This window comes from Lutra lutra, chromosome 1 (assembly GCF_902655055.1).
Source record: "Lutra lutra chromosome 1, mLutLut1.2, whole genome shotgun sequence".
NCBI classification, from domain to species: domain Eukaryota; kingdom Metazoa; phylum Chordata; class Mammalia; order Carnivora; family Mustelidae; genus Lutra; species Lutra lutra.
The window spans coordinates 116,357,676-116,384,972 of NC_062278.1; the positions used below are offsets into that span (position 1 = coordinate 116,357,676).

General features: G+C 39.7%; 1 protein-coding gene across 3 annotated transcripts; it reads left to right on the forward strand.

The window, feature by feature from the left end:
- Window positions 1–292: 292 nt before the first annotated feature.
- On the forward strand, window positions 293–25,718 carry PLAAT1 (phospholipase A and acyltransferase 1). Of its 3 annotated transcripts, none has more exons than XM_047733124.1 (5): window positions 293–475; window positions 8,138–8,204; window positions 8,687–8,825; window positions 19,379–19,647; window positions 25,462–25,718. In XM_047733124.1, exons 3-5 carry the CDS (start codon window positions 8,687–8,689, stop codon window positions 25,561–25,563), a joined length of 510 nt encoding a protein of 169 aa, XP_047589080.1. In that variant the 5' UTR covers window positions 293–475; window positions 8,138–8,204; the 3' UTR covers window positions 25,564–25,718. The 3 variants fall into 3 exon arrangements, with proteins under 3 accessions (XP_047589080.1, XP_047589091.1, XP_047589102.1); XM_047733135.1 differs by lacking the exon at window positions 293–475 and adding an exon at window positions 1,209–1,401; XM_047733146.1 differs by lacking the exon at window positions 293–475 and adding an exon at window positions 4,539–4,557.
- The last annotated feature ends 1,579 nt before the right edge of the window (window positions 25,719–27,297 follow it).

A 27,297-nucleotide genomic window follows, 5' to 3' on the forward strand; every position in this document is an offset into this window, starting at 1 on the left:
TCCTACTGTGGCAAAACACATAAAATTAGCAAGCTATTTCAGCCCTTGACTCCTCCCTTTTAGCTGTGATTCCATTTAAATCAGAGTAAAAATCTAGGTTATGACTTATTTGAAGGAAAGTCCTGTACAGAGCTCCAAAAAGTTCACTTAGCAGTCCACCAGGCTTTCCTTACTTAGCTGGCTAGTCTTCCTGGCCTCCCTTTTTTAGCAGTAAAAAAAGGGATACTCTTCATGCCCAGCTTTATTTTTAAACTTGCATGGCTTTATTCCTGGAAACCTCTGCTGACCTACCTGGCCTGAAAGAGAGTCAGTTAGGCCCTGCTCTGTCACATGCACCCAATTCATGCTGAATAAAGGACCTGCAGAACCAGAACTTTGGCAGGGAAGGGCAGAAGAGGTGAGGGAGGGGCACACCCGCTGCTGGAGAAGGAGAGTGGCTTGTCTTTAAGGAAGGCCCCATCCCATCAGGAGCCAGGTAAACTTGCACTAGGAGAAACTAGTACCTGGCTACGGAGGGGTTGGGCAGGCCCTCCTCTCTCCTTTCTCCTTCTTCTCCTCTTCCCATTCTAAAGCTGATCTTAGGTTAGAGGGTGGTGATACGTAGGGGTCCAAAGGGAGCGGGGTCCATGTGTGTCCTCATAGCCCTTAGGCTCTGGATCAGGCTCCCAAGCTCTCATCCAGTAGGGGTGTGTGTCTTTGGAAGCAGGGAAATTTTCTAAGGCCATGCCCTCCTTCCACTTCTGAGTTAAAGACCGAGCTGCTTTCCTGGGGGCACAGGCACTAAGGGTCCTTTCCTGGGTAAAGGAATCTGTGCAACTCTAGAAGGCTGTATACTTCTAGCGGTGCAGTGTGCATGCATGACGAGTGTACAAGAACATTTCCAGGTTTAACAAGACATTAATTTAGTAATTGCTGTGCCTAGCACAATCCTTGATACCATAAAAAATCTGATGCAAGAGTATCCCAGTGGCTAGGGGCAGGGGTGGGGAGGGCGGGGGGTCCTCCCGGGAGAGTAGGGGGGCTCCCTCATTGTTCAGGTTCTGCGCTGGGGCTGCGCTTTGACCGCTGGGCGTGCGCGTGTGTGCGCGTGCACGCGCACAGGGCAGGTGACTTGTCAGGGCTCCTCTGAGTGAGGAGTGTGAACCCCGGCGGCGCGGGCCAGTGCGGGAGCCCACAAGAGTGCGCGGCTGCGTCAGGGGGCGCCGGGGCGCGCGGGGGAGCTGGCGTTGGGCTGGAGGGCGGCGGGGAGTGGTCGTGGGCAGCTGCGCCTTGACCTATCCCGAGGGTAGATGGAGTGGGCCCGTGTCCGCTAGCCAGAGGGACGGCAGCTGCGAGTCCAGGGCGACCCCAGGACCCCGACAGCTGCCACCGGCGGAAAAGACGCCCTCGGGCTTGAGCGAGGTGGGCTGGGGATGGTGGGGAGGACCTCTAGGTTCCCAGATAGCCTTGTTTGCACCACCTGTCAGATGTGAAAAACTCGAAGGACCAGTAGAGAGCATCCGTGCCCTTATTTGTTACAAATGGAAGCACCGACTCCACAGGGAGAGACTCAGTCCCCAAGTCACACAGCTATTAAGTAGCAGAACCAGGACTAGAAACTGGTCTTTCATAAGAAGTTTTTTGAAGCTATCGTCCTCACTGAACGAATACGGATAATAATACAAGTAATTGGTATTACGAAATATTAGATTTGGGGTATGGTGATATTACTTTGGCATTTGGGACTATTAATATGATTTATGTGTTGGAAAAACCCAACCACTCTGTCCTCCCTGGGCTGGGGCTTCTCATTCCCTCATTCATTAAATATTTGCTCAGCAGTCATTTGTGCCAGGCGCTCTGCTAGAAACTGAAGGTGTAGAGACAAACAAGAACCAACACTCCATACTGAGCGGAAGAGATTATTCCCCGGACACCAGTAACTGACGCAGGTGTGGGAAACGCAATAGGCGTTAGATAACGCACCGTGGAAACTACCAAGGAGACGTCATTTCTGGCTGACTGCCAGCAGACCTTGGGAAGGAGGCGGCATCTGACCTGGATCTCTAAGAGTGGGACTTTGGGGGGGCATTTGGAAAGGGGCAGCGCATACCAGGTAGAAAGTTCAGTGTTAGTGACGAAATTCCAGGTGAGTGTGAGGAATAATGAATAGTTTGGTTTTCCTAGAACATGGGGATGAACATATGCGGGCAAGATGGGAAGTCAGTAGTGGGGAGCCTTGAAGGGATTCCAAGCAGTGGTTGAGTGAGGGTGGTTTATCTGGTGGGGAGGATGGTTCATCTCCTCAGCTATAGAGTGAAGATGTGGAACCAAAGTGCCTTGCAGCTCTGAGAGGTTGAGAAGTAGCTGTTCTGGGAATGTGGGGCTTCGTGGAACCATCTCAGTGTACTGGGACCATGGATGAAAAAATTCTGCTGAAGTGGGAAAGGGTCCAAATCAAATTGGAAGATTGTTGGACTAGGGATGATCTGTGGCAGTGTTTCAGATTTCCAACAGCTTTGCATTTGGGGGAGGAGTTTGTGGGAAAAGTGCTCTTAGTATTCCTGTAACACAGGTGGCCTCATGGACATGAGTAGCAGGTAATCAGCCTGTCTCTATCTGTTCAGGGGACAGTTGTATCTTTAGATGCACTGGGAGGGACCAACAAGGAGCTGTAAACAAGGTAGCCTGTTTTGGCAGTTGAAACAAGAAATTTCTTGTACAAAGATTGCAGATTTACCTTCATGCCACTCTTTGTTATGAACTAGACAAACAATTCTGTGCAGATGAACTGTTAAAACAAAGTCTTTTCTATCTTAAAGGAGACACACAGAGATTGTAATAGAGGACTTTATAAATGGACCTTTCTTTTTTTAAAATTTTTTTAAATTTTTATTTATTTATTTGACAGAGAGAGAGATCACAAGTAGACAGGCAGGCAGAGAGAAGAGAGAAGCAGGCCCCCTGCCGAGCAGAGATCCCGATGTGGGGCTCGATCCCAGGACCCTGAGATCATGACCTGAGCTGAAGGCAGAGGCTTAACCCACTGAGCCACCCAGGTGCCCCATAAATGTATCTTTCATTGGTTCTGTGTTATCTCATGTTCATGAAGCACACTATTATTTTCCTGTGCCCAAATGAAATGGGTAGATGTGGTCCATGTAAATCAAGTTACCCAAGCAGACAGGTTATAGCCATTTGTCTAAGGTCTGAGTCTAGGTGCCTTTTAGATGCTTCTAGCCCCACCTTGACACCCCCCAAGATTAGGGATTCCCCAAGGTCCATTTCCCATACTCTCTGGTTCTGCATGTAAATGTTTAAAAACTTTCTGTGTTGTTAGATGAAATATATATTCCATGTGCTTTCACAGCTTCTCCATGTGATGGGCTTTTGAGAAGAGGGAAAATAAGAAATGTTTAGAAGCAGTTCCTTTGGTTAATGGTGTTAATCAATGGTATAAAGAAGGAACATGCAGGCTGGAATAAGAAGACAGACCTGGAACTGAATTCTCTCTCTGCCACTTACTATCTTTGTAACTTTAGGTCTGACAGATAACTCATCGAAGCCTCAGGTTCCTCATCTGTAAAATGGTGATCATAATAATCAGCTCACCATGGCTAGCTGGCCCAGGAGTGTGCTAGAAGGGCTGCTGAAATACCAGCAATGGAGGCAGTACAGTGTGAATGAGCAGAAGCAGTTAGGATATGGAGCCCGATCTTGGAAGGAGGCTATCTGAGTCCAGGTTGTGGGTTCTGCCCTTTCCCACTGTGTGACTTTGGGTAGGTTCCTGAACTGCTTGTGGACACCATAAGCCTCATCTTTCAAATGGGGGAAATAATTCTCTCTCGTTCATGGTGTTGATTTGAGGATTCCCCCTAGCACCACGCTGGGGAAACAGAAGGAGAGAACATCAGAGCTGAAAGGGACCTTATAAGGCCTCCTAGCCCTAATCACTCTCGCCTTCCGCCACTACTGTGGAAATGCCATTTTTATCAACCCTGACTCTATTTAAACATGCCCAGTGACAGACTGCTACCTGTACAAGGTGCTCTGTGCCATTGTTGGACAACTTTTGATGAAGTTTTCCTCCTACACAGCTGAAATCTGCCTTGATATAACTTCCACATATTTGTCCTCTCCTATGTCCTATATTTTTAAAAAAAGCAGTGGTCTCTTTTCTCACTAATATTTTTGTTTTTAGGTAATTCTTGATCCACATGTAATTGTAAGAAATAACACAGAGCGATCCCTTGCACCTTTCCCCAGTTTCCCCCAGTGAAAACATCTTGCAAACTGCAGTGCGATATCATAGACAGGTTATTGCATTGATGTGATCAAGAGGCAAAACATTTCCATCATCTCTAGAATCTCTCAGGTTGCCCTTTTATAGTGATACTCTCCTCCCTCTCACCACTTCCTTAACCCCTGGCAACCACGATTTCTTCTCTCTTTCTCTGATTTTGTCATTTCAAGAATATTCTATAGATAGAATCATATGGTATCACACTTTCTGGCATTGGTTTTTTTCACTCAGCATAATTCTGTGCAGATTCACTCAGGTTGCTGCACCTATCAATGGTTTGTTTCTTTTTCTTCCTTAGCAGTATTTCATGCTATGGCTGTACCACAATTTATTTACCCATTGAAGGTCTCCTGGGCTGTTTCCAGTTTTGGGCTATTATGAATAAGCTGCTCTAAACACTCATGTATAGGTTTTTGTGTAAATATAAGTCTTCATTGTCTTCAGTCTCTGGGGTAAATGTCTAGCAGTACATCTCTGGATCATATGGCAGTTACAAGTTTTTAAAGAAATTGCTTCAAGAATGGCTATGCCGTTTTATGTTCTCACCAGCAAATGATGATAGAGTTGCTGTGCATCCTTGTTGGCATTTTCTGTTGTCAGTATTTTTAATTTTTGTTATTGGGGTAAGTGTGTGATGTTATCCTATTGTGGTTTTAATCTGCATTTCCCAAATGGCTAATGATGTTTAACATGGCTTACTTGACATCTGAGTCTCTTCTTTGGTGAAATGTCTTTGTGTCTCGTAGTCCGGTTCTAATTGCATTCCGTGCTCTCTCACTCTTGAGTTTTGAGAGTTCTTTCTATGTTCTCAATAGTCGTCCTTTCTTAGTTATGGGGTTTGCAAATATTTTCTCCCATTCTGTAGTTTGTCTTCTTGAGCTTTTAACAGGGTCTTCTTCAGTGCAAAATTCTAAATTTTGAGGACGTCAATTTGCCAATTTTTCCTTGTATGGATAGTACTTTCGGTATCAAGACTAAGAACCCGTCAACCCTAGATCCTGGAGAATTTCTTTTATGTTTTATAGTTTCTCCTCTATGTTTTATAGTTTTACATTTCTCCTCTATGTTTTATAGTTTTCTATGGTTTCTCCTCTATGTTTTATAGTTTTACATTTAATTCCATGATCCATTTTGAAATATTTTTTGTATAAGGTGTGAGACTTGGGTAGAGGTTTGTATTTACTTTTGTTTTGTTTTTTTTTTGTCTGTTGTTGTTGTTTTTTAAAACATTATTTATTTATTTGACAGAGAGAATGAGAGAGAGAGAGAGAGAGAGATCACAAGTAGGCAGAGAGGTAGGCAGAGAGATGTGGGGAAGCAGGCTCCCCGCTGAGCAGAGAGCCCTATGTGGGGCTTGATCCCAGGACCCTGAGATCATGACCTGAGCTGAAGGCAGAGGCTTAACCCACTGAGCCACCCAGGCGCCCCCTATTTTTTTTTTTAATGAGTATTCAATTGCTCTCCCACCATTTCTTGAAAATCTTTTGTAAAATAGCATATGACCTTTGGCGAGTCAAAGTATCCACCTGGTACTAGTTTCCCTATCTTGAAAATGAGGGGCTGTTCTAGAACTAGATGGGTGTTATTCAAGCTCCATTCCTAGAATTTCTGGGGCCCCAGAGAACCTCAGTAGCAGTAGCAATGAGAAGCAGATGGTACTCTCATGCTCCTTCCTGACTTCATCCAGGATAGAGGTACTTTTGTGTGTTATATTTTTGTGGGTTCCTCTGATATTTGATTTAATTCAGGGCCCTGCTGCTAAAAACAAGTTTGGAGAGCAGTGGATTAGGTAATGTCTGATGTACCTTTCTGCAATAAATTGCTGTGTTTCTAAGCACTTACTGTTGGAACTCACTTTTCCCTTACATATTAGCTTCCCATCTCCTCCCTTAGTTTCTTGAGTGGCTACTCATATGAAATGTTTTCCTTGTTATCCCACCATCCTTCAATATATATAAATGATAGGGTTCGTGAAATCAATTAACTTACATTTCATAAATCAGTTTACAAATTATGTTTCAGAATTGAAAATGTGTTAAATATATTAAAATTGTGCAGTGGAGTCATCCATTTCGTGGAATTATTGTGGCTGAAAGGATAAGGAGCTCAAATCACACAAAAGCCATGAGCTACTTACTCAGCATTTACACACAGCCACCTCTGTGGCTTACCATCTACCTGTCTAGCTTTGGCTAGTTCACAAAGCCTGGTTACGGTAGCTCACCACCACTGCCCCAGCATTGGGAACCATTTTGTACCCATATAGCCATACAGCCACATTTTTCATTTTCAGTACAATTCTCAATAAATTACACGAGATGTTCAACTCGATTATAAAATAAGCTTTGTGGTAGATGATTTTGCCAACTGTAGGCTTATGGAAGTGTTCTGAGCATGTAGAAGGTAGACTAGGCTAAGTTATGGAGTTTGGTGGGTTAGAAGAAGAAAATGCATTTTGACCAATGATATTTTCAGCTAACAATGGGTTTCCTGGGATATAACCCCAATATAAGTGATCTATATGAAGGTTTCAAGGAATATTTTCCAGAAGTTGGCATTAGCCATTGTATATTTTTTTCCTGCAAAATGTGATGGCAACATAACAAGCTCAAATAGTTGTTTAAAAAGTTAAATAGGGTTAATGAAGATAGTGCATTTGAAAAAAAAATGTTACACTACAAAGTGCTCTCTGTTCAAAGGATGATTATTGTTGTGTGCTTGGCTGGGTCCCTGAATTCTAGTAGGCAGCTGGGTGTGTTTGCTGAATCCTATTTATGGGAAATGTGTTTGTTTATTTCATAGTATATGATCTATTTTTCCTTTTAGTGCCCATGTGGCCAAATTCTGAACTCCATCTTAATAAGACTCAAACATATTTGACAGAGCGGTTAGACTTAATGGTTTCCATAAAGTTGTTTTCATAGTTATTTTTCAACAGATGGACAGCTTACATTTGGCGGGATTTCTGTGACAGTGTGATGATTGAAGTTTTCAACAGATGGCACACAAATACTTGGGAAAACACCCTCCCAATGTGAAGTGTTGTAAAAAAGACTTTTAGAGTGCCAGAAAAATGATAGTCTGTATTCCCAAGTCCTTAGTCCTTAGCCTATGCTATTATAATTATAACTTAGATGGTTTGGAAATTTCCCTTTCTGACACTTGGATTTATTTTGTTAATGAGCATACATATCTATATTAGAGTGAGAGATGATGAGAATCTGTTGTCAATTGGAGATTCAACACAGATATAGCACTAAATCTCCTTTTGAGTATTGATGAATGTCTCTTAACTTCCGCCTGCTGAGTCATTCTACTTTCATGCCATACATACATAGGAAATGTAACCTCCCATAAAAATCAACCATCAGGGATTTCTATGTTCTTTCTGAAAAGTATTGATTTAAAAGAAAAAAAAAAAAAAACTTCACCAAACTCAGAATTTTCAGACATATTCATCAACATGGTGAACTCCCCGACCTTTCAAGTTGTCTCACTTCTACGATGGCTACTTTACACTGTTTTTGGAATCAGTAAGTAAGGAATCAGACAGTGAGTGAAGCAGTAGGGGAGTGGTGGAAATATGTGGGGATGTTCGTGGTTGTCATATGACACGGAGCATTTACTGATTATTTAGTGGGTAGAGACTGAAGTGCCTAGTCCTGCACAATACAGTTTGGCACAAGGAAGCAATGTCCTGTTTCTTAAGTATGACTGAATATCTGGCTGGCCACTCATCTGAGCCTGGAACTTATCTCTGGTTTAGTTAAATGATAGAGTAAGTTTTGCAATATAAGGTATTTTTTTGCACAGAATATCAGTATCCACCCATGCACTGTTCTTTGATTTTACTAGGCTGGTATATGAAAGGTGGAAAGACTTCTCATCTTCTGCTTCTGAATGTTGACCTTTTTCATGCTAAGTAAGTACAAGCACATGGACACTTTATTATAGGTTTTGGTACAGTCACAGACTGAGTGTTTACATAAAACAGATGTTATTATAAATTAAATTCCCCTTTCTATTCCAAATAGGACATCCTATTAATACTTTGGAAATTTTGTATGTAGGTAAATTATCCTATCTATGAATTTCTGGATTTAAAGAGGGAACTATAAAATGCTTACTATTGTAAAGGAGCCCTGGGATTGACCAGGATGAGAAGCATTGCTATAGAAAATTAAGCAATTAGCAAACAAAATTCTTTCTCACATCTTTTTCAACTGTATGCATATAATAGAGTGTTGGAATAATTCAAAGAAAAGACAGTGGCGTGAGTTTAAGTCTTAAATAAGGAATGCAATCCCAATAATTTCTGTGTGTCTATACTACTATGGAAGTCTTAAACAGATTTTCTTTTGGCAAGTCATGTCAGCTAGATCTCCTTTGTGTCTATCATTTCAGATGGCGTTTAATGATTGCTTTAGTTTGAGCTATCCTGGTAACCCCCAGCCAGGGGACTTGATTGAAGTATTTCGTTCTGGCTATCAGCACTGGGCACTGTACTTGGGTGATGGTTATGTTATCAACATAGCACCTCTAGGTAAGGTTTGTTTACAGCAACTCCTAAGAACTTTTGAGTTTTCTTGTTATAAGGAGGAATCATGAATGAAATCATGAGATAAAATAGAAACAAAATATAGAAAGTAGATGAACCTATCTGAAACAGGTTTAGAGAAGGACATACTAAGACCAAACTGGCATTGGATAAATCACAAAGACCAATTAACATAAGATTTAAAACCTCTGGATTGGGAAAAAAAAAATGAAAAAGTAAATAATCCACTGGGGAAAATATTTGTCACAAACATGGTAAGAATCATTGTCTTTATATATCACACAAATTATATCAATTCATTCAGCATTTATTTATACATTACTCAGCATATGACAAATGCTATTCTAGATGCTGTGGATACATAAACATCAAAATCCCAAGAAACAACTGGGTAAGGAACTATGAACAGTCTATAGGAAAAGAATACCAGAAGCCAATACCTATCTTTAAAGGTAGTAATCTAGAAATTGTATAATAAAATAATAGATTTTATGACTATCACATTAGCAAAGATTTTAAAATGGCAATAGTGTGGATAAGGCTATAAGGAAATAAAAACAAGGATATTGTTTAAAGAAATGAAAGTTGCTAACATCGTTCCTGAAAGCAGTTTAACAGTATGTATTAAAAGTCTTTTTAAAAAGATTTTATTGGGGAGGAGTCAAGATGGCGGAGAAGTAGCAGGCTGAGACTACTTCAGGCAGCGGGAGATCAGCTAAATAGCTTATCTAAAAATTGCAAACACCTACAAATCCAACAGGAGATTGAAGAGAAGAAGAACAGCAATTCTAGAAACAGAAAATCAACCACTATCTGAAAGGTAGGACTGGCGGAGAAATGAATCCAAAGCGACTGGAAGATAGACCGCGGGGGGAGGGGCCGGCTCCCGGCGAGCGGCGGAGCAACGGAGCACAAAATCGGGACTTTTAAAAGTCTGTTCCACTGAGGGACATCGCTCCAGAGGCTTAACCGGGGTGAAGCCCAGGCGGGGTCAGCGCGGCCTCAGGTCCCGCAGGGTCACAGAAGGATCGAGGGAGTCTGAGTGTCGCAGAGCTTACCGGTATTAGAACAGGGAAGCCAGCTACAGAGACAGAGCCGAGGAGTGACTCTCAGCTCGGGGTTACCTTGAACCAGTCGCAGGCTCGGTCAGCTCGGAACGCGGCCGGAGGCCAGGGTGACGGGAGTCATTGGGCGCTGTTCTCTGAGGGCGCACTGAGGAGTGGGGCCCTGGGCTCTCGGCTCCTGCGGGCCGGAGACCGGGAAGCCGCCATCTTCATTCCGGTCTTCCAGAACTCCATGGAAAGCGCTCAGGGAACAAAAGCTCCCGAAAGCAAACCCAGCAAACCCGAGCGGATGACTCAGCCCGGCCCCGGGTAAGGGCGGTGCAACTCTGCCTGGGGCAAAGACGCTTGAGAATCACTACAACAGGCCCCTCCCCCAGAAGATCAACGAGAAACCACTAGGACCACGTTCACCTACCAAGGAGTGCAGTTTCAATACCAAGGAGAGCGGCGGAATTCCAGAGGAGAAGAAAGCAAAGCACGGAACTCATGGCTTTCTCCCCATGATTCTTTAGCCTTGCAGTTAATTTAATTTTTTTTTCTTTTTCAATTTTTTTTCTCTTCTTCTGCTAAATTTTTTTAACTTTTACCGTTTTCTTTTTTAACGTTTTTTTAAATAGTTTATCTAATATATATATATTTTTTTCCTTTTTATATTTTTTCTTTATTGGCTTTCTATTTTTAATAGTTTCTTTTTTTTTTTTCTTTCTGAACCCCTTTTTATCCCCCTTCTCCCCCCTCACGATTTGGGATCTCTTCTGATTTGGCTAAAGCATATTTTCCTGGGGTTGTTGCCACCCTTTTAGTATTTTACTTGCTCCTTCATAAACTCTTATCTGGACAAAATGACAAGGCAGAAAAATTCACAACAAAAAAAAGAACAAGAGGCAGTACCAAAGGCTAGGGACCTAATCAATAGAGAGATTGGTAATATGTCAGATCTAGAGTTCAGAATGATGATTCTCAAGGTTCTAGCCGGGCTTGAAAAAGGCATGGAAGATATTAAAGCAACCCTCTCGGGAGATATAAAAGCCCTTTCTGGAGAAATAAAAGAACTAAAATCTAAGCAAGTTGAAATAAAAAAAGCTATTAATGAGGTGCAATCAAAAATGGAGGTTCTCACTGCTAGGATAAATGAGGCAGAAGAAAGAATTAGCGATATAGAAGACCAAATGACAGAGAATAAAGAAGCTGAGCAAAAGAGGGACAAACAGCTACTGGACCACGAGGGGAGAATTCGAGAGATAAGTGACACCATAAGACGAAACAACATTAGAATAATTGGGATTCCAGAAGAGGAAACAGAGAGGGGAGCAGAAGGTATATTGGAGAGAATTATTGGAGAGAATTTCCCCAATATGGCAAAGGGAACAAGCATCAAAATCCAGGAGGTTCAGAGAACCCCCCTCAAAATCAATAAGAATAGGTCCACACCCCGTCACCTAATAGTAAAATTGACAAGTCTTAGTGACAAAGAAAAGGTCCTGAAAGCAGCCCGGGAAAAGAAGTCTGTAACGTACAATGGTAAAAATATTAGATTGGCAGCAGACTTATCCACAGAGACCTGGCAGGCCAGAAAGAGCTGGCATGATATATTCAGAGTACTAAATGAGAAGAACATGCAGCCAAGAATACTATATCCAGCTAGGCTATCATTGAAAATAGAAGGAGAGATTAAAAGCTTCCAGGACAAACAAAAACTGAAAGAATTTGCAAATACCAAACCAGCTCTACAGGAAATATTGAAAGGGGTCCACTAAGCAAAGAGAGACCCTAAAAGTAGTAGATCAGAAAGAAACAGAGACAATATACAATAACAGTCACCTTCCAGGCAATACAATGGCACTAAATTCATATCTCTCAATACTTACCCTGAATGTTAATGGGCTAAATGCCCCAATCAAAAGACACAGGGTATCAGAATGGATAAAAAAACAAAACCCATCTATATGTTGCCTACAAGAAACTCATCTTACACCCGAAGACACCTCCAGGTTTAAAGTGAGGGGGTGGAAAAGAATTTACCATGCTAATGGACATCAGAAGAAAGCAGGAGTGGCAATCCTTATATCAGATCAATTAGATTTTAAGCCAAAGACTATACTACGAGATGAGGAAGGACACTATATCATACTCAAAGGAACTGTCCAACAAGAAGATCTAACAATTTTAAATATCTATGCCCCTAACGTGGGAGCAGCCAACTATATAAACCAATTAATAACAAAATCAAAGAAACACATCAACAATAATACAATAATAGTAGGGGATTTTAACACTCCCCTCACTGAAATGGACAGATCATCCAAGCAAAAGATCAACAAGGAAATAAAGGCCTTAAATGACACACTGGACCAAATGGACATCACAGACATATTCAGAACATTTCATCCCAAAGCAACAGAATACACATTCTTCTCTAGTGCACATGGAACATTCTCCAGAATAGATCACATTCTTGGTCCTAAATCAAGTCTCAACCGGTATCAAAAGATTGGGATCATTCCCTGCATATTTTCAGACCACAATGCTCTGAAGCTAGAACTCAATCACAAGAGGAAATTTAGAAAGAACCCAAATACATGGAGACTAAACAGCATCCTTCTAAAGAATGAATGGGTCAACCAGGAAATTAAAGAAGAATTGAAAAAATTTATGGAAACAAATGATAATGAAAACACAACGGTTCAGAATCTGTGGGACACAACAAAGGCAGTCCTGAGAGGAAAATATATAGCGGTACAAGCCTTTCTCAAGAAACAAGAAGGGTCTCAGGTACACAACCTAACCCTACAACTAAAGGAGCTGGAGAAAGAACAAGAAAGAAACCCTAAACCCAGCAGGAGAAGAGAAATCATAAAGATCAGAGCAGAAATCAATGAAATAGAAACCAAAAAAACAATAGAACAAATCAACGAAACTAGGAGCTGGTTCTTTGAAAGAATTAATAAGATTGATAAACCTCTGGCCAGACTTATCAAAAAGAAAAGAGAAAGGACCCAAATAAATAAAATCATGAATGAAAGAGGAGACATCACAACCAACACCAAAGAAATACAGACAATTATAAGAACATACTACGAGGAACTCTACGCCAACAAATTTGACAATCTGGAAGAAATGGACGCATTCCTAGAGACATATAAACTACCACAACTGAACCAGGAAGAAATAGAAAGCCTGTAACAGACCCATAACCAGTAAGGAGATTGAAAGAGTCATCAAAAATCTCCAAACAAACAAAAGCCCAGGGCCAGATGGCTTCCCGGGGGAATTCTACCAAACATTTAAAGAAGAACTAATTCCTATTCTCCTGAAACTGTTCCAAAAAATAGAAATAGAAGGAAAACTTCCAAACTCATTCTATGAGGCCAGCATCACCTTGATCCCAAAACCAGACAAGGATCCCATCAAAAAAGAGAACTACAGACCAATATCCTTGATGAACACAGATGCAAAAATTCTCACCAAAATAATAGCCAATAGGATTCAACAGTATATTAAAAGGATTATTCACCACAACCAAGTGGGATTTATTCCAGGGCTGCAAGGTTGGTTCAACATCCGCAAATCAATCAATGTGATACAACACATTAATAAAAGAAAGAACAAGAACCATATGATACTCTCCATAAATGCTGAAAAAGCATTTGACAAAGTACAGCATCCCTTCCTGATCAAAACTCTTCAAAGTGTAGGGATAGACGGCACATACCTCAATATTATCAAAGCCATCTATGAAAAACCCACCCCAAATATCATTCTCAATGGAGAAAAACTGAAAGCTTTTCCACTAAGGTCAGGAACACAGCAGGGATGTCCGTTATCACCACTGCTATTCAACATAGTACTAGAAGTCCTAGCCTCAGCAATCAGACAACAAAAGGAAATTAAAGGCTTCCAAATTGGCAAAGAAGAAGCCAAACTATCACTCTTCGCAGATGATATGATACTATATGTGGAAAACCCAAAAGATTCCACTCCAAAACTGCTAGAACTTGTACAGGAATTCAGTAAAGTGTCAGGATATAAAATCAATGCACAGAAATCAGTTGCATTTCTCTACACCAACAACAAGACAGAAGAAAGAGAAATTAAGGAGTCCATCCCATTTACAATTGCACCCAAAACTATAAGATACCTAGGAATAAACCTAACCAAAGAGACTAAGAATCTATTCACAGAAAACTATAAAGTACTTATGAAAGAAATTGAGGAAGACACAAAGAAATGGAAAAATGTTCCATGCTCCTGGATTGGAAGAATAAATATTGTGAAAATGTCTATGCTACCTAAAGCAATCTACACATTTAATGCAATTTCTATCAGAGTACCATCCATTTTTTTGAAAGAAGTGGAACAAATAATCCTAAAATTTATATGGAACCAGAAAAGACCTCGAATAGCCAAAGCAATATTGAAAAAGAAAGCCAAAGTTGGTGGCATCACAATTCTGGACTTCAAGCTCTATTACAAAGCTGTCATCATCAAGACAGCATGGTACGGGCACAAAAACAGACACATAGATCAATGGAACAGAATAGAGAGCCCAGAAATGGACCCTCAACTCTATGGTCAACTCATCTTCAACAAAGCAGGAAAGAATGTCCAATGGAAAAAAGCCTCTTCAATAAATGGTGTTGGGAAAATTGGACAGCCACATGCAGAAAAATGAAATTGGATCATTTCCTTACACCACACACGAAAATAGACTCAAAATGGATGAAGGATCTCAATGTGAGAAAGGAATCCATCAAAATCCTCGAGGAGAACACAGGCAGCAACCTCTTCGACGTCAGCCGCAGCAACATCTTCCTAGGAACATCACCAAAGGCAAGGGAAGCAAGGGCAAAAATGAACTTTTGGGATTTTATCAAGATCAAAAGCTTTTGCACAGCAAAGAAACAGTGAACAAAACCAAAAGACAACTGACAGAATGGGAGAAGATATTTGCAAACGACATATCAGATAAAGGGCTAGTGTCCAAAATCTATAAAGAACTTAGCAAACTCAACACCCAAAGAACAAATAATCCAATCAAGAAATGGGCAGAGGACATGAACAGACATTTCTGCAAAGACGACATCCAGATGGCCAACAGACACATGAAAAAGTGCTCCACATCACTCGGCATCAGGGAAATACAAATCAAAACCACCATGAGATATCACCTCACACCAGTCAGAATGGCTAAAATGAACAAGTCAGGAAATGACAGATGCTGGTGAGGATGCGGAGAAAGGGGAACCCTCCTACACTGTTGGTGGGAATGCAAGCTGGTGCAACCACTCTGGAAAACAGCATGGAGGTTCCTCAAAATGTTGAAAATAGAACTACCCTATGACCCTGCAATTGCACTGCTGGGTATTTACCCTAAAGATACAAACGTAGTGATCCGAAGGGGCACGTGCACCCGAATGTTTATAGCAGCCATGTCTACAATAGCCAAACTATGGAAAGAACCTAGATGTCCATCTACAGACGAATGGATAAAGAAGATGTGGTATATATACACAATGGAATACTATGCAGCCATCAAAAGAAATGAAATCTTGCCATTTGCGACGATGTGGATGGAACTAGAGGGTATCATGCTTAGCGAAATAAGTCAATCGGAGAAAGACAACTATCATATGATCTCCCTGATATGAGGGAGAGGAGATGCAACATGGGGGGTTAAGGGGGTAGGAGAAGAGTAAATGAAACAAGATGGGATTGGGAGGGAGACAAACCATAAGTGACTCTTAATCTCACAAAACAAACTGAGGGTTGATGGGGGGGGGGGGGGTTGGGAGGGGGGGTGGGGTTATGGATATTGGGGAGGGTATGTGCTATGGTGAGTGCTGTGAAGTGTGTAAACCTGGTGATTCACAGACCTGTACCCCTGGGGATAAAAATATATGTTTATATAAAATAAAATTAAAAAAATAAATAAATAAAAAAAAATAAAAAATAAAAAAATAAAAATAAAAAGATTTTATTTATTTGACAGAGAGAGACATAGTGAGAAAAGGAACACAAGTGGTGGGGGGTGGAGGGGAGGTGGGTGGTAGGGGTAGAAGCAGGCTTCCTGAGCATCGGGGAGCCCGATGTGCGCCTCTGGTTCCCAGGACCCTGGGATCATGACCTGAGCTGAAGGCAGAGGCTTTAACCCACTGAGCCACTCAGGCATTCCTATGTATTAAAAGTCTTAAAAAAGTTCATATATTCTGACCCTGTAATTGTACTTCTATGATTTTATTCTTCAGAAATATTTATAGAAATGTGGAATAACATTCCTTATAAGAGTGTTTCCTTTTACCTCATTTATAACAGTTTAAAAAATAGATAATAGCAAAATAACAAATATTGGTGAGGATGTGGAGAAAAAGGGAACCCTCTAGCACTGTTGGTGGGAATGCAAACTGGTGCAGCCACTTTGTAGAAAACAATGTGGAGGTTCCTCAAAAAATTAAAAATAGAAAGTCCTATGATCCAGTAATTCCACTATTGGATATTTATCTAAAGAAAATGAAAACACTAATTTGAAACGATATATGTACCCCCTATGTTTATTTTAGCATTATTTACGATGGCTAACATGTGGGAAACAACCTAGGTGTCCATCCATAGATGAATGGATAAAGAAGATGTGGTATATAAATAATGGAATATTACTCAGCCATGAAAAAGAATGAGTTCTTGCCATTTGCAACAACATGAATGCACCTAGAGGGTATTATGCTAAGTGAAATAAGTATTATGCTAAGACAGAGAGAGACAAATACCATATGATTTCACTTACATATGGAATCTAAAACACACACACACACACACACACATACACACAAGTGAACAAACAAGTCAGAAACAGACTCGTAAATATAGAGAGCAAATGGGTGGTTACTAAAGAGGATAGGGGAATGGATGAAATATGTGGAGGAGACTAAGAGACACAAAAAAAGAAATTCTCAGTTGTTTAATGTTTAGTAGGGAACTAGTTAAGTGAATTATGACTTTGCCACAGAATATTAGATATATGACATATCTAATATTTGACAGATATGTCAAACATATTCTATGTTTGACAGAATTCTTTAGTTGCAAGTAACAGAAAACAAATTAGGTTGAGCAAAAAGGCAAATTCATTGCTTCACTGAGGGGAACTACAAAAAGGGTGAAGATGGTACTGGACTCAGGGATGCTTGGATGAAGGGGATTGAACATGATTATCAAGCCTCATATCTGCATTTTCTTTCTGTATATTGTCTTAATACTCCCAGACTATGTGTCTCTAGGAAGCTGAACTAATTAACCGTCAGTATCCTTAGGCTCTCATTCTTACAGTCCTGTGACCCAATAGAAGAGAGCTAATCCCTTCCTGTTCTAGTAAGAACTAGCATGGAGAATAATCCTAGTTCATATAGTGTGGATCCCATGCCCATCAGTGGACCATCCCTGTGCCCAGGAGAATGAGATACTATAACTGACCCATACAAAACCTTTTCCAGAAAGAAAGAGTCAGTTGTGGGATGGCGTGCTAGGTAGGCCAAAACAACAGCTACTAAAATGGCCATTAAAAAATCATATTTCTGGCCATGCTTAATTGCATGAGATAATCTTGCATGATATTTATTTGAAAATTCCAGATTAAAAATGTAGTATGTAATATGATACCTAGTTTGCAAAGAAATAATATATACACATGTGAATGCACACATATACACACATCTGTATTTGTGTGTTAATAAGACATAATAGAAGTACATCAAAATAATAACAGTTATTTCTGGGTGGGTACATAATGGGTGATTTATATCTAGATGTTTATGTAGTTTTTTTTTTTGTATTTCCTAAATGCTTAGAAATAAGCACAAATCGTTTCTTAAGAAAAAATATATGCAATTAAATAGACTGGGACACGATACCTTTAGAAAAAGTGTTAGTAATCCTAGTCTTACTATCTTGAAAACATCTGAGAATTTTTAATGAGGTGGTTTTTGCAACATTTTGAGATATTTACCTCTTGTTTTAGAGTATTGAAAATAGAAATGGCAAATAAAATAACATATATGATAAAGAGCCATTAGTTTCTGCAGAGTCTGGTGATTACCATTAAGCAATGTTACATTATTTCTGCAGTTTTCACATCTGGAAAATAATAAAGAGATTTTCCTATTCTTTCCTTATTTTCACGCATTAAGCTCCATATTACTGTGGTTGTAGCATGGAGCTTTGATCATGGATACTGAAATCCAATTCCTGGTTCTGTTGTTAACTACTCACATCATATTTTGCAAGCCAGTTTATCTCTCCACACTTCAATATCCTCACCTGTAAATTGATTGCAACAGACTAGTTTTTTTAAATTTTAGGAATTCTAACTAGGAGATACAGGTTTTAAGAACTTGTAATGTATAAGGACTTTCAATGTGTAAGATAGTAACTAGAAATGCTGCTTGAAGAAAAGGAGCTTGGAAGGTAGGAAAAAAGAGAAGTAGAAAAAGGAAGAGTGTCTAACCACCAGTTATATGGAGACCCCCCTCCCCCCACCTCATGATTTACTTGAACAAATAGCCAAGCATAGCAGTCTCAGGCAGATGGAGAGGGACCAGGGCCTGGCGTTAGAGCTGAACACTGAGCAATCATCTGTCCAGGCTCAGATACTGACAGTGGCAGGCCAGGAGACAATGGTCCCTGGAAGTCTAGGCAGATGCTTGCCAAATAAGGCAGCTAAAATGGAGTGGCAGGGGATGGGGCATATAACAGGTGGGTGGGTAGGGCATAGCCTAGGGCCCCATCTATTGGGCAGCACCTATTAGGTTAGGTTCAGTTTCAGGACCTAGTTTCTTGGTCGAAAGAAACTGGCAAGACAAAAGCAGGGCCCCAGTTGACCCTATCTGACCCTTTAGAGGACTGAGGTATCATGCAGGTTTCAAACTGTACCATGCGGATTTCAAGCCAAGTTGAAAGGACAAGTGTAAAAGGCAGAGGAAGGGGTAAGAAGCACAGCTTCGAGACTAGGATGAACTCACTGATCCTAATACACAACTGCCGAGATCCAGAGATACTAGTTTGGAAGGTTCGGATGCTGAAAAAGAGCATGTTTTATAGAAAAAAGTAGACAGTGGTCTTAGATGTACTGTGCTAAGAACATATACCAAGATCTCGAACAATAATGCCAACTGATAGAGATCTTATTCCTCAAGAATGGGAAGTTTTCTCACCCAATCTGCTCTATGGGCAGATACAAATATTCAGAGAGTTTCCTTATATTCCCACTCATATTGTACTGTTACCGATAAACTTACAGAATGAGTTGTTCAGTCTGGCAAGATTAAGTGGCCTCTGGTTTGGTGGTAAGTTAGGAACAGAGCTTCCTTCCTTCAGGGGCTTCAGTGACTCCATCAGTTCCAAAGGTGTGGCACTGTAATTATATGGCATTGGGTTTCACTGGGTTGTGTCACTTGATCTTGCTAACTAGAATTCTCCTTATAGAGGATGGCATTTCTTCCTCATTTACGAGCGCCAAGTCTATATTCAGCAGGAAAGCCCTGGTGAAGATGCAGCTGCTGAGGGATGTTGTGGGAAAGGACACATACAGAATAAACAATAAATATGATGGGACCTACTCCCCTCTCCCCGTGGAAGAAGTCATGCAACGGTCAGAGATGGTTATTGGACAGGAGGTGGAATATGACATACTTGTCAACAACTGTGAGCATTTTGTGACTCTGCTTCGTTATGGAGAAGGACTTTCAGAGCAGGTGAGTTTCCTTTAGAAGATACATAAAAAGGTTCTTACATTGGAAAAATAATAACTACTGACTGTAAGACTCCCAGGCAGCAAACAAAAGGAAAAGGACAAGAAAATATGAGAATTCCAAAGGATAAAGGAAGGAATCTAGTTGACCAAGGTCATGTAGCAAGTTAATGGCCAAATTAAAGCTTGAATGTGGACATCATGAATTTGGGGCTGGGAGGAACTTGAAGCAGAATCAAGACCATAGCTTTTCTGTCAGTTCTATTACCCTCTGTTCTTCAGGGTTTTGTTTTGTTCTATTTTCCCATTTCCCTGTCATACGGCAGTTTCAAATCAGTAACCTCATGCACTGAAAAGAACATTCTGAAAAGAAAAGAATGTTGACATTTTTAAGTGGGAGATCATTTGCCAAAAACATAGATGGTAACTCTGGGATTCTTTTCCCTTAGCTGAGAGAGGCCAACTAATGACAGACATATTTTGGTGGATTTGAAAATGGTTTCTGTCTCCTTGCGATGCCAGTTTCAGAGGAATTATGTGCTTTTAAGCAGCTCCTTTGATTCACTGAGCTTTTGGGTGATTTTTTTTAAGTGGATCGATTATTTTTAAAATAGCATGCAATGTTGCCATTTCTCACACTATTTTGTAGCATAGCAGATTCCTAACTAAAAGCATGCTTGATTCATTTGCCTTCTTTCTTCCTATCATACCACCAATCCAATTCCAACATGGATGTTTTAAGCTAAAGATTTATTAAAGTGATATAAGAGAATGAATAAAGGTTCCCAGTATCTTGAAACTGTTGAATCTGTTATATAAAAGTCTATTCTAAGGAATGAGTTTACATTTCTTCTCATGGAAGCTTGGGAAGATAGGAGAGGGAACATTATGAAAGGATACATTTGTTTTCATTAGGAAATAATTTAATTGGAAACTCATTTTTATTAGGAAATACATTAACATAATGAATGTTCTATTCACATGTAACAATAAATTGCTTCTGAACCAGAACACAGAAGCTATCCACACAAATTCCTGCTCACCTTCACATTGAAAACTAGTGATATAGCTGGAAATGCAGTTCATTCCTCTCCTTTGCAAATGATAAAGTTGTCTGCTGTGCTCAACAAGCAATTTTTTTAATGTGGCTTTTTTTTAAAAAAAGGGATTAATACCACCTTTTTGCTTTGACTCTAATTTATAATCCCTCATCTTTTCACCTTTCATACCCAGAATCAACTCAGGAAAATTAGTCATTCCTCAACAACTAGAATGGTTCTCTAACAGGTTCTGTTGAAGACAGTGCTGTGACAGCCTTAAGAAGCCATCTAAACTTTGGAATTCTGCTGACCGAAGCTAGACCAACTTCTTCCCCAGGGGTTAGCTGGGTGGTTTTGGGAACATTGTTTATCAGTTTCCTAATCTATAAACTGAGGTTGTTTGGAGGATTATAGGAGATATTTGAAGTCTGTTAGCACACTGTATTACATATTATCCATCACCAAACCAGCAAAACTTGGATGAATATTTTTAATCACAATATTTAAAAAATTTTATATATCTTTGTTGGTACTCTTCAATAAAATGTTGACCTGATAGAAACTATAGCACTTGTATTATTATTTTCATTACTATCACTAATTAATAGTATTATTACTAATAATAGCTAATATTGGATTCATTTTTGGATCTCCTCAGGGCTTTGGGGTCTTGAGCTTAGAACTGTTTTTTGCAGGGGAATGGCTGTGTGTTTATCCCAATTAAAAAAACTGCAAATGCATTTAAAAAGATTAGAAAGGTGGAAGGATTGTAGCCCCATCTTTTTCTTCTTTGTGTTTTTCTGTATTCAAAAAAACAATAATAGACTTTATTTTTTAGAGCAGTATATGGTTCACAGCAAAATTGAACTGGAAGTTTAGAGAGTTCCCTCAAAGCCCTCCCCATCAGCCATGTACACAGCCTCCCCCACTATTAACAGTCCACATCAGTATAGTATACTTGTTACAAAAGATGAACGAACACTGACATGTTACCCACCAGAGTACATAGTGATGAAAGCTGGAATATGTCACCTCAAAATATGTGGCATAAGGATTATTTTGAGCTGAAGGCAGTTGAGAAGCAAACCCTAAAAGTGGGACATACATTTTCAAAGGTGTCCCTCTGCCCTTCTATAGCAGGAAGGACAAAAGTTAATCATCCAGGACAACTGGTGGTTATCATTAAGACTCTTACTAGCCTGGAGAGGACACCAGAGGAATCTAAATGACAACCTTAACTAACTAGATTTTGTCATAAGTTTCTCATATATTTACCTTCCCATGGTCCACTGCTCTGGGAAGCCTAAAATTGCTTTCTTTTGTCCTGTCATTACTCTACAAACCTACTGTTCTTTTTTGAAGATGCCATATAAGCCTGAATTCTACTCCACCTCTTTGAGATACTCTTCCCTGAGTTTCTCCCATGTATCTATGAGATGAATATGTTAGTAAACTTGTTGGTTTTCTTTTGTAAAGTTGTCTTTTATTAATAAGGTTCAGCTGAGAAACTAAGGTGGATACAGGAAAAAGTTTTGCCTCTCCTAAAATAGTTTACATTTGGGTTCACTCTCAGTGTTGTACATTCTATAAATTTTGACAGATGTATAGTGACATATATATATATATGTGTGTGTGTGTGTGTGTGTATATATATATATATATATGTATATATATATATATATATATATCAATCACTATAGTTTCATACAGAATAATTTCCCTGCCTTAAAATTCCTCTATCTTCCACTTGAGTATTCATCTTTCCTTCACTCTAAACCTCTGGCAACAATTGAGCAGTATGCATACTAAGCAACATGCATGTAAAATTCCTCCATCTATTTTCATGGTTTGGTAGCTCACTTTTCTTTATCACTCAATAACATTCCATTGTCTGGATGTACATTCACCTACTAAAAAACATCTTGATTGACTTCAGGTTTTGGTAATTGTGACTAAAACTGCTAGAAACATTTGTGTGCAGGTTTTCATGTGGACATGAATTTTCAGCTCCTTTCAGTAAATACCAAGGAGCATGATTACTGGATTGTATGTTAAGAGTATGTTTAGTTTTGTAAGAAACCACCAAAGTGTCTTACAAAGTGGCTCTACCCTTTTGCATTCCCACCAACAGTAAATGAGAGTTCCTGTTTTTCCACATCTTCTTTAGGATTTGGTCTTGTGATCATTTTGGGTTTTAGCCATTCTGCTAGGTACAGAGTGGTATCTCATTGTCTTAATTTGCAATTCCCTAAATCTGTGAAGTTAAGCATCCTTTCATGTGCTTCTTTGTCACTTGCATATCATATTTGATGATGTGTCCTTTGAGATCTTTTGTCAATTACAGATTTTTAAATTGGGTTCCTTGCTCATTTTCTTTTTGTTGAGTTTTAAGAGCTTTTTGCATATTTTGAATAACAGTTCTTTACCAGATCTGTCTGTTGGAAACTTTTTTTTCTAGTCTGTGGCTTATCTTTAAAAACATTTTTAAATAGACATTTGCCACTGTTACAGTCTTAAGGTATTAAAATGTGCCTGCCTTTGTGGAAGATGGCAGCGCCCTTGAATAGGCCTGGACAAGCTGAACTGTGATACACTCTGACTGTGCTTCAGTGCATAGCACTGTGGCCTTGGTCTCAGGGGAAGAGGAATTTTGATAAGCCCTGCAGTCATCTGTGACCCAGCTACACTATGTCGGGACACAGCACTCCAGATTCAGCTAATATTTCATTGGTCATGTATAGATTCTCGGAATGTGGCCTTTATTCTTTATGAACCCTGTAAAGGATAAAATGTGAAGAGTCAGCTTAAGTGATTTTATAATCCTAAATTGTAAAATAAAGGCTCTTATTCATAATAGTTCACTGAGAACATTCTGGGATGTTATATTCTTGCAGGTCAAATCCCATTACACATAACTCCAAAAGATTATCCGAATTACTCAGAATTTTGCCATCTGGACTATAACTTGAAATAAGTGTTTGGGATTTGGGAAACTGCCTACACTGTAGGAAGTAGCTTCCTTGTCATGGTATCTGGCCTATGTGCTCTCAGGGGGTTTTGGTTTAGGATCACATTGCTCTCCCCAGACCTCTTAGAACTGTGGGATTTCTCTCGCCTCTTATGTTTCGAGCGGCTGAAGGAGACACAGTGAATTAGGTCTGCATTTAGCTGGGACCACCCTACCCATAGGCCTCTGCCACCTTCCCAGGCTATCTTTTGACTCCTCTTTCTAAAGGCACCAATTGCAACTTCTTATTTGTTTATTACCTTCCACACTTCCCCATCTCAGAACTTCCTGGGATCTCAGTATCTACCTGAAATTAAATGAGGGTTAGGCTTGACTTATAATCCTTGATTCTTGTCTGATTACTGATTTTGTCCCTCTTTGGAATGTTGTCCTTTATCTTGTATCTTCCTGTCCCTTTGGCTCTCCATGTGCCAAGTGGGTAGCTCTATGCTGTGGCAAATTCTGACTCTTCCCTGGGAAATAACTTAGGTGGTGACTCATTAAAATAATCAACCAAAACAGGATTAGAATTGTAAACTAAATTGGATTTGTCAGTTGTTTGCCAATGCCATTCTCCCTGGCAACTGAGGATGGTGGCAGAGCAGGGAGCTACAATGACAGGCCTTGTCCCTAGAGACCACAGGATGGTATAACATTGTGTTTCTTTCTTGGCTAGGCCCTTGTGGTCTATTTCCAACAGGGAAGCTACAGTTGGGGAGGTAGCACTGTGTAGCAGTCTTGTGGGGATGGCAACCTATGTGGGGAAGTCCTGTGGGTTAGACAGAAGGAATGCTCAGATGTGAGCTGGGTCAGGATTTCCAGTATTTGGGTTGGTCCCTAGAGTCATTTGGGAGAAATGTTTTGCTTTATTTGAAAGCCCAATTCTTAAATCCCAAAGAACAACTGTTGTTTTCAGAATACCTGATGACTCTGAAGCATCTGAATGTGACCTTTGGGTCATAAAATTGCACTCAAACTCATACAGATGGAAGGCAATATTAGCTGAGTGCCATGAAAACCATGAATATTCATTAGATCCCTCATCATGATGATTAATATCCTTAAAGCTATAAATGTCTGAACTCCTTTATGGACAATTGAGCTTGAGAGTGGTTTATTTTAGTTTGTCTACATGAGAAATTAATTTTTGACACAATAGTTAACATCATTATTGACTTCTTTGGAAGTTTGTTTATCAAAATAGAAATTGTATCTACCAAATAAGAGCTTATAGGTATTTAGCTTAGATGACATCTCTGAATTATTTTGCTAGTAGACATTCTCAAGTCAGAAAACACACACACACTCAGATTTTCACCCTGGTATAGACCCAACCAAACCTGTATGTGTTTAGGAGATAATGATTGTTTAGAGGGAATTGGTTCATGACTCAACCTATATCTAAACATCATGGTGGTATGACCTGAGGCAAATCACTTAACTTACCAAGCTTTGCAAAACAGGAGTACTACTGCCTCCCAGATGTACTACCATGTTTATAAGGAATTGTGCCATGATGAGTTATAAATTTTGGGGGACCACAAAAATATGAAGAATGTATACATATGTGTATTTAACTATATCTTTGTCATAATTGTAAAAATCATAAATTTATTTGTTCATACACAGTTAAATTTTACATGAAGCTTTAAATTTATCCTTTGTACGTTAAAAAGGTCTTCGTTTTAAGAAACAAGCTAAAGTTTGGGTTTAGGACAGAGATGCCTTTAGAATAAGATTTGTTTTTTGTTTGTTTCTCGTTTCTTTATAGGCTAACCAAGCAATAAGTACCATTGGTTTTGTGGCAGCTGCTGCTGGTGCCTTCTCACTCCTGGGCTTGTTTCCAAAAAGACAAAGAGCAAAATACTATTAACAATTTACTGAAGAGACATTGGAGCTGAAGGAATTTGTGAGGAGGGGAAAAAAAAAAAACTGGGATGAATACTTATTTTCAATGCATCATTATTGTTCCAAATCCCAGTGATGGATGGCAGGCTCTTTAATAAATTGCTTACTGATATTATCTCATCATTGAGCCATGGAAATTTTTTTCCCTACTAGCAAAGATTTGCTGTGGCAGCTTGAACAAGAAGCAGTAGCCTTTTGAGCAAGCCAGCAGCGGATCTTAACAAAATCACATCATATTTTATCTTCTACCATAAATGTTGTTTTCCTTTTTCCTGAGGGTGGCTATTTTCTACTTTCCAAAGGAATAGAGAACAGTTTATATGTGATTTTAAAGGAAATGTTAAGAGCCCCAAATTGTTGAGATTGACATCTAACTTCATATTCCCTTTCTGGTCAGAAAAGAAACTGGGACATTTGAACATTTCATTAAGTAGTTTGAGAAGCTCTGATTAACGATCCATTTGATAGTGCACACCCATCTCTTAGTTCCTGTGTAGATGCAGGTGGAGTAGACTGGAGACAAAATTCTGTGCTCCAGCATTTTAGATCCAGTGATTTCCCTGGAAGTGACTCATTTGTCAGGAGTATGTGACAAGCAAGAGTGGGCTGTTACTTCTACATTATTCCCTTTGGATTTTGAAGTATTTCAAGGATTTGACCTTTTTAACCTTAGCAAGAGATCATTAAATGCTGGTTTAAAGTGCCATATTTAGAAAACAATATCTCGTGTTACTATTTAAGACTTTTTACTGTAAGTCAAGGAGTGTCATGATTTTATTCTTGTGTTTTATTGATTATGTGTTGAATGAAAAAAATTACCTTTTAATAACTTCCCAGTGGAATTCTTGTTGGCAGCAGGTGGAGAAAAGTGAATGTGGGTCTTTAAGCCCTAGGATTGTATCAGACATTACAACATTACCCTACAAACCACACTACCAGCCAATGACATCCTTCTCATGCCATAATTAGAAGCATGGCATTAAATAAAGGAAAAGTTCAAGTAGGTGGGGGGTGGAAGGGTATGATCAGGGAACTAGAAATGTGGTAGATAAAGTAAACAGAAGACTCAATGAAAGTTTGGGACCTATTAAGCTGATGTAGGTTTTACCCCAGAGTCAGAAATACTTTATGGTTTAATTGCAGCGTTAAGAGTAGTGATGACAGCAGGGGTAATGTGCTACACTCAGGGCCAGTAGAGATCCTTTCTTCTTTGTTCCCTGACCAATCTCTTTTCTTTCTTATGATACCAATTCTGTCTCCTGATAACCCCCAAAGTGGTCCTCTGGGAGGTGTGAATGTCTTCTACCAGGTGCCATGATCAAAAATGACCCCTTCAGTTTGATTCTAAATTAAATTTCCCTTTTATGTTTTGCATTCAAGTAAGAGTAAAAAACAAACAAAAGACCCCCCAAAAAACAAAAACTTTTTTTAAGATTGTCAAATAAGGATGAGAGTGGCAGCAGTTTAATATGTTACTTTTCCCAAGGTGTACTTACTTTTTAATGAAGGATGACTGCAGAGGGCAAACCTTACCCAAGGCAGGAGACTTGAGTGCGGTGGGATTACCATGCTAACCAATGGGAGAGGAGAGGGAGTCAAACTGGAGAAGGAGAGGCCCTCCTGAGGACCCTCAAGTCAAACATTTCTAGATATTTCCACTCCAGAAGACAGTTATAGCTATGCTATGTCACAAATGCAC

Excerpts from the sequence above, each read along its gene's own strand:
- PLAAT1 (XM_047733124.1), top strand. The coding sequence starts at position 8,687 with ATGGCGTTTAATGATTGCTTTAGTTTGAGCTATCCTGGTAACCCCCAG. Across the intron at positions 8,826-19,378 it reads TATCAACATAGCACCTCTAG|AGGATGGCATTTCTTCCTCA; the intron begins GTAAGGTTTGTT and ends TTCTCCTTATAG. Across the intron at positions 19,648-25,461 it reads GAGAAGGACTTTCAGAGCAG|GCTAACCAAGCAATAAGTAC; the intron begins GTGAGTTTCCTT and ends GTTTCTTTATAG.